Source organism: Delphinus delphis, chromosome 15, assembly GCF_949987515.2.
Source record: "Delphinus delphis chromosome 15, mDelDel1.2, whole genome shotgun sequence".
In the NCBI taxonomy this organism is placed as follows: domain Eukaryota; kingdom Metazoa; phylum Chordata; class Mammalia; order Artiodactyla; family Delphinidae; genus Delphinus; species Delphinus delphis.
In genome coordinates, this window is record NC_082697.1 from 7,965,647 (window position 1) to 7,973,855 (window position 8,209).

Consider the following 8,209-nt stretch of genomic DNA (forward strand, 5'->3'; position numbering starts at 1 on the left):
GAGGGTATAAGTGCTACGACAAATATGCAAAATGCGACAGGCATTAAGAAGCAGTAAAATCTACAGCACAGCAAGGTAGATAATCGAGGTTTTTAAAAACTGGATATATTTAGGCTGTGCATGTTACCCCAAAGTGCCTAACCGTGGATGTTATTTAGTCTAAAAACATTGGAATACTCTGCAATTCCAATATATTTTTTTCTGCTTAAAATTGTCAACAGAGGGAGTTTGGGAAACACTTGATTTCAGTTTAAAGGAAACAGCTAATTTTGTTGTTTTTGCGGTACGCGGGCCTCTCACTGTTGTGGCCTCTCCCGTTGAGGAGCACAGGCTCCGGACGCGCAGGCCCAGCGGCCATGGCTCACGGGCCCAGCCGCTCCGCGGCATGTGGGATCCTCCCGGACCGGGGCTCGAACCCGCGTCCCCTGCATCGGCAGGCGGACTCTCAATCACTGCGCCACCAGGGAAGCCCCCCCCTCGTGGAACTTAAGTGGTCTTGGGGCACAGATGATAGACATGTAAATAAATAATGAAATAGGATCATTTCAGATAGTGATCCAGGACCTGGAGAGAAGCCATCAGGGTGAAGTCATAGAGAGGTAGGGGAGGTCGTCTCTCTCTGAGATGTCATATTGGAGCTGACACTGGAATAACGAGAAGGAGCCAGCCAAGGGAAGAGCTGGTGGAAGACCACTCGAAGTAGAGGAAACGGCACATGCAAGGCCCTGGGCAGGAAGAAGGATGGACTGGAGACCTAGCACATGTGGTCAGAGTTGACAGGGGAGAAGATGATGGGCCCTGTTAACCGGGAGCCTTTGTGAGGCAATTTGGATTTACTGCACCTGTGATGGAAATCTCTTGGAGTGTTTTAAACGAGGGAGGAACTTAATCAGATTGATGTTTTGTAAAGTGGGCTCTGGCTGGTGGATGGAGAATGGACCTAGCAGAGACAGAGTGGAAATAGCAAGGCCAACTCGCTATGAGATGTGTCTCCTCCGTGGAGGTCAAGCCGGGATACTTTGTGCCCATGAGGTTTCTCAGGCCACTTCCCCTCCATTCAGCCCCTGCAGTTATCCTAAAAGGCCAGGGCTGTCTTACAGGGCTTTGGTGAAAGCTACAGTTATCTGCCTTTTGGAAACTCTATTTGGTACTTGCGGTAAGGGACCCACTGATACGGTTCAATCTGTTTCTTTTTTTAGTCCTGGCTATTCTGAAAGTCACATTTGGAAAATCAGAGAAATTTGAAAGTGTATCTAATTTGGTGGCTATGCCCTCTTCCTGTTTTGTAAATTGGACTCTTGTAATAATGACATCCACGGTTTATTTGCAGCTGAGGCTGGCGGTCCTCTGACAGGAAGAAGGCTACTTGGAGGCATCTTCTTCCAAAGATAATAAATACCATTGGCTCCAAATTGTCCTGCACTTGGCTCATTTATGTGAGTGGCACATAGCACTTAGCAAAAGCGTCTTCATGTCTGCAGAGAGGACACAATGACCATTTTTATGGGAATATTTGGCTTAAATTAGACAAAAATAGGCCTAAAGACAAATACATAAGACTACCAGTGGTGAGTATTATGAAGCTAAAAGCTGCACTGGTTGTTTCTGCCAATATTTTTTCTCTTCTCATTGCCTTTGGAAAGGAAATAAAGGATGCCACTTAAAAGGCCATGAGTCTTTGTCAGAAATTGTGGCTGGTTCTTTGAAATACTCAACTTGACGCTAGAATTTCTTATTTTGGTGTTGGCCGCCTCCTACCAGGGCTCTTTCCTTGAGGCTGAAACCCTGGGTCAGATAATGCCTTTTTATTTTTGTGGTAACTTTTGAGGGTGTGGCAAAAAAAACTTTCTGTTAAATTCCAGGAATGCAACTTCTTGTGCATTTGCATTGCAAAATTAAAAAAAAAAAAGACACTTTTATTAGCAACACTCTTAGGCTCTCTCCTCATTCAATTTTCATATTATTTTTTATATTAAAAAATTAACAAATTTCATTTTGAGATAATTATCGATTCACATGCAATTCTAAGAAAAAAAATAGAGAGGATCCCTTAATCTTTCACCAAGTTTCCCTCAATGGTAACATGTGCATAAGATAAACTGTTATCACAACCCGGAAATTGATACTGTTGCAATCGTCCATCCGACTCTCATTGGGCCAGTTCTGCATGCCCTCATTTGTGTTCAATTTTTGTACCAAACTATATTTTGCGTCCTAATGCAGCTGATTATTTAAAGAATTCTACTTTGATTCCCTCAGGAAATAAGCTATTATTTGTTGATGTGTTTTAGAAACTAAATCTGACTTTTCATACAGGGCATTTGTTTGAAGCACAGCCAGGAAGGACATGTAAAAAGGCGTCACTCCTAATGTTTTCATGACGAGGTGGTAGGCATCACCTTTGGTCCAGCTCATACTGGTTTTAAGGCAGTTTATTTGCAGAAAACTCAAGTTTATGTCCATTTGGCTTTCAGACAGCAAACAGCTTAATGTGGATCCTCTTCAATTTATCTCGTAATCCCCACGTGCAACAAAAGCTTCTTAAGGAAATTCAGAGTGTACTGCCTGAGAATCAGATGCCACGGGCAGAGGATTTGAGGAATATGCCATATTTAAAAGCCTGTCTGAAAGAATCTATGCGGTAAGAACACGTGCCTAAGCCAATATGAATATGTCAGAAGGCTGTTCTCTGCAACACATAATGAGGGGTGCCCTCCCACAGATGGCTCCCACGGTTGATTCGTAAACATATACCAAGCTACAAAAAAAAAAAAAAAAAGAGCCTTTGGACCATATTCCTTTTCTATTACTCATTTCCTAAATCGTTTGGGCAAATTCTATTAAATCTTGGAAAGTCAGAGTCTTGCCCTTTACATCAGTAATCATAATACTCTAATGGACGCTATGAGCAATAATTAAGATTAGGGGCACGATTGAAGGATGTGAGATGAAACCTCAGCAAGGAACCATATTATTATATAAGACATAGAGACACCTTTGGTTTTGAGCCTCTGTATAAAATGTTCTTTGAAAATTCTTTTTCTGGAAAACAAAGCTCACAATGTCTTAGGGTCAGAAGGAAATATCTTTAACTTCATGAAGGGTAGTTGGGAGAAACCGAGAACAAACAACAAGCTTGAGGGCGAAGCATGTCAATGTACACATTTGAATGTGTACGGGGAATGAAACCGAACAAACACTATTAACAGCTATGAAGCAGGCTTGTACTTGGGGGTTTAACCAACACGATAAGATAAAGAATATAAACAAGAGGTGTAAATATTGGGAAGAAAGAGACAGAACTTCTTTGTAAAGAGTTGGGATCATGTTCCTTTTTTGAGAACTCAGGCAGCAACTATTTACTTAACCAGAATCTGCATTCCCTTGAGCTAGAACTTGGTCTGTGCCCACTTAGACATCTCTGATCTTGTTTTTTCAGGCTTACCCCGAGTGTGCCATTTACAACTCGAACTCTTGACAAAGCAATGGTTCTGGGGGAATATGCTTTACCGAAAGGAGTAAGTAGAATTTGTACAGTCTGTACCTTACCCTTTTCAAATATCCATCAGATCTCCCTAAACGTTTCTACTGGGAGAGCATTCATTTTGGAAATGTGTAGATTGCAGTATGTAGTTGACGTGTTGTGTAGTCTAGCATTAGGAATAATGGTCTTCTGTCTCCATAGACAGACCTGGATTCACGTATAGCCTTGAGTGAGTTACATAACCTCTGCGAGCCTCAGTTTTCTCATCTGTAAAATGGGAATAATAAAACCTACCACATGGGATTGTTGTGAGAATGTGATGTAAAATTTTAAAGTTCATGCCCTATTTATTGTGCCAGTGTCACCTGGCACATTTCAAGCACTCAATACATGTTGGCATTCATCATTATTATACCTTTGTGGGTTACTTTCACATTTGTAAGGTGATGGCTTTTGTAAATTTTGCTATTCAAACGTTTTCTTTAAGTGCTTTGTGTTTCTGTGTGTTTTTAGACAGTATTGATGCTAAATACCCATGTGTTGGGGTCCAATGAAGAAAATTTTGAAGATTCAAGTCAGTTTAGACCCGAACGATGGCTTCAAGACAAGAAAAAGATCAACCCTTTTGCCCATCTTCCATTTGGCATTGGGAAAAGAATGTGCGTTGGTCGCCGATTAGCCGAGCTCCAGCTGCACTTGGCTCTCTGCTGGGTAAGACCCTGATGGGATTTCTGCAGCTGTATTCTGGGCTATTCCTCAAGGCAGGAGAAGAGGGGTGATTCTGCTTTTTTGTGCTTCTGTGTTCCAGATCGTCCGCAAATATGACATCGTGGCCACAGACAAGGAGCCTGTGGAGATGCTGCACTTGGGCATCCTGGTACCCAGCCGACAGCTCCCCATTGCTTTCTACCAGAGATAGGAGGCCTCAGGTGAGCATCTGGGGTGTGGAGAATGGCCAAGAGGTGAGCCAAGCTTGGAAGTCAACCATACTTGGCTTGAAGTCCCTGCTCACTGTTGGTTCACTGGGTGACCTTGAACAGTTACTTAACCTTTCTGCCTTCACATTTTTTGTTTCGTTTGTAAAATGGGGACCAAAATAGTATCCATCCAGAAAGATGATATGAATACAAAATACCTGGCCCAGAGCCTGGCATCAACTAAGTGCTCCAAGATGCAAGCTGCTTGTCATGGTTTTTGCTTGTGAATATCGGGGTGGGGGGCAAACTTTTTCTGTAAAGGACCAGTTGGCAAATATTTTAGGCTTTGCAGGACATAAGGTCTCTCTCACATCCACTTTACTCCACCTCAGGGCAGCCTCAGACAACTGGTCAATGAATAGGGGTGACTATTGTATTAGTTTTCTATTGTTGCCATAACAAATTACTAAAACAAATTACTTACAAATTACTAAAACTTGTATTAAATAGCACACATTTATTATTTTATTATTCTATAGGTCAGAAATTCAACACAGCTCTTGCCAGGATAGAATCAAGTTGTCATTCGGCAGGGCTGTGTTCCTTTCTGGAAGCTCTAGGGGAGAATCTGTTCCCTTACAGATTTCCGTTGTTGGCAGAATTTAGTTTCTTATGGCTGTAAGACTGAGGTTCCTGTTTTCTTGCATCAACTAAGAGTTATTCTCAGCTCCTAGAGGCCACCATTCCTTGGTTCATGACCTCTTCCTCCATCTTCAAAGCCAACTAGCCTCTAGGCTTCAAATCCCTCATCCTTCTTCTATTGCATCTCTCAGACAGGATATCATTCAGGATGATCTCCCCATTTCGAGGTCCATAACCTTAATCACATCTGCAACACTCCCTTTGCAATGCAAAGTAATCTATTCACAGGTTCTGGGGATTAGGGACTCAGCCTTTTTTGAGGGCCATGATTCTGCCTACCAGTACTATATTTCAATAAATCTTTATTTGTAAAAAGAGCTGGTAGTACTTATTGGACCATAGGGTCTTGATTTACAGACCTCTGGCATAGAAGAGGAGATATTTACCAGCCTGTATTAAATACAATGTAATACTTTTTCTGCAACATACCCTTTATTACCTTTTCTGACAGTGTGGGTGTTCTCATACCAGCTTCATAATTTTTGCCATATTCATATATCAGCTATTTAATTGCTGCTTAATTATTTCCTTTAAATTAACATAGGCCTAATAGTATACTTTAGCCTTATTTCTAATTTCCTTGATGAAATGGTGTTTTTTTAGTCTAGTTATTTCCCCCTAATCCACAATAAAATGAATTTTCAACTACTGAAGGGATAAGAAGTTAGCCTGAGAAATCTCTAGTATTATCAGATGTGAAAATATGACATTTCTGATACACAGCTTTATAGAATTAGGTGTCAGTGGTAAAACTCAGTCTTAGTCACTCTTCCCTTTCAACGACATCACCTAGAATTTGCCTAGAGCTAGTTGCTATTTGCTAACTGCAAGGGTATTTGCTGATAGGTGGATTATTTCGGGAAACATGCAATTACAGATGAAATTTCTGAATGAGGCCCAGTGAATTCCTCCCTACATGTCTGGTATCATTAGGCAATTGTCAGATTCTGAACATGCCAACAAACAGAGTTGAATCAAGTAGGATAATGAAGGAATTCTAGCTTAATTGCGAAACTTCCAGTCTTCAGCTAGGACAGTGTGCACAGTTATCTTGGTGAAACACAAGAGCCCAGGGCACTACTGGTTTTAGCATTTATTTTTTTGCTAATAATTCCTCTTGTTTAACTATACTGCTCTGATGTATAATTGGGGTATACTTTATTTTCCAGATTTTTTTTTTTTTACCAAGACCACGAGCAGCAATTTTTACCCTTTTGCAAGAATGAGGCTTTGGGCTTCTGCATGACAGGAAAGCACACATCAAAACCCTGAGCATGAAACAGCATGTAAAGAACATTTAGCCCCAGGTGTTTATACTCTTTCTTCTGTACAATTGTTCTAGAAGCTGTACTGTCTGTGTAGCTGATGGTATTTATTAAGATGGTATCTGGCTCAGGGAAAGCAGATTGTTGGAATGCCAGGCATTCTACAGGGTTTACCGCCTGCTTACACATAACTTAAACGTAACTGACATCAGCACCACCCTGACTTACACAGAATTGCTCATCATCCTGTTTTCTCTTGTATAGGGCAGTTGGGCACTTATCCGTTGGTCAGGTAAAAGTCACTAAATGGGGCTTCCCTGGTGGTGCAGTGGTTGAGAGTCCGCCTGCCGATGCAGGGGACACGGGTTCGTGCCCCGGTCCGGGAAGATCCCCCATGCCGCGGAGCAGCTGGGCCCATGAGCCATGGCCGCTGAGCCTGCGCGTCCGGAGCCTGTGCTCCGCAACGGAAGAGGCCACAGCAGTGAGAGGCCCGTGTAACGCTAAATAAATAAATAAATAAATAAAGTCACTAAATGTTTCTGTCCTAGCTTTACCAGATTCACTGCTGGAATCTTCACTTCTCAGAAGTTTACATTTCACAATGAAAGACCGACTATAGCTAGATTATTGGCGGCCTGTGTAGTATTGACGATCCATTTGTTGTAACTCTGTTTAATATATTTGGGGAAATACTGCTTAATAATAGAAGCAAAACTAAATATTGGTTAAAGTTATCAGGTCTCTATGAAGCTGTTGTGTTTTTTTTCTTGTTTTGAAATAGAAACATTATTGGAAAATTAGAGAAAACCTCTATGTTAAGAAGTACTTTAATGAAGTCAAAACCTCCTAAGAATGCCTTAATGATTTACTGTGGCATCATTGTGTTAAAGGATCCTGAAATTATTTAATTATGGCATTGAATCTATTTAATCTATTAAGGACTGGATCAGTAGTTTTTAAATTGTGTGTGTGTGTGTGTGTGTGTGTGTGTGTGTGTATTCTAATGGCAATTTGCTTACATCACTTAAAAATATATATATGATATTTGACTTAGAAGTTTAGGGCAATGTTCTAAAGTTTAGTCATGGCTTAAAAATATTCAGTGACTTTCCCTGCCTTAATTTTCCCAGCTATAGATGGGTCAGTAGTAAAGTGTGCATACATTATAGATTAACTAGGTAAACCATGTTATGTGACTTGAACTCCTTGGGAAAATATGATTTCATAAATGGAAAAGGCATATAGATTTAAGCAATACTTGTAAAACTCTTAAAAATTGTGTTTACATGTAGTTTATTTGCACAGATTTTTACTACTACTTTTCCTAAAAGCATACTATATGTTTCTGTATATTTGATAAAGATTTCCCTTTTTAGGTTACATTTTTAGACTATTTCAGAAGTGTACATTCATATCTTTATTTTGAACAAATATGTGCACATCACCAAAATAAGTATATGCTTTCTCACTGCTGTGAAATTCTTTTTAGAATTACAAATCCACATGTGTTGTCAGATTTCATCTGTATATCTTCTTTGAATTCTCTAAAAGAATAAAAGTTTTCAAATATGTGAGATGTTTCCCCTTCATTGCATTTCATTTTTTAAAAAAATTTATTTATGTTATTTATTTATTTATGGCTGTGTTGCGTCTTCGTTGCTGCACATGGGCTTTCTCTAGTTGCGGCGAGCGGGGGCTACTCTTTGTTGCGGTGCACAGGCTTCTCATTGCCGTGGCTTTTCTTGTCGCGGAGCACGGGCTCTAGGCATGTGGGCTTCAGTAGTTGTGGCATGCAGGCTCAGCAGTTGTGGCACACAGGCTTAGTTGCTCCGCGGCATGTG

At 40.7% G+C, this 8,209-nt stretch overlaps 1 protein-coding gene across 1 annotated transcript in view; it reads left to right on the top strand.

Moving 5' to 3' along the window:
• CYP24A1 (cytochrome P450 family 24 subfamily A member 1) overlaps positions 1 to 7,865 on the top strand; it is a 16,450-nt gene extending 8,585 nt beyond the window's left edge. Inside the window, exons 7-11 of the mRNA XM_060032899.1 lie at positions 2,475 to 2,641; positions 3,440 to 3,518; positions 3,998 to 4,195; positions 4,293 to 4,413; positions 6,273 to 7,865. Coding sequence (XP_059888882.1) covers positions 2,475 to 2,641; positions 3,440 to 3,518; positions 3,998 to 4,195; positions 4,293 to 4,403 — 555 coding nt within the window. The 3' untranslated portion in view covers positions 4,404 to 4,413; positions 6,273 to 7,865. The remainder of the gene's footprint in view (positions 1 to 2,474; positions 2,642 to 3,439; positions 3,519 to 3,997; positions 4,196 to 4,292; positions 4,414 to 6,272) is intronic.
• Positions 7,866 to 8,209: the final 344 nt, after the last annotated feature.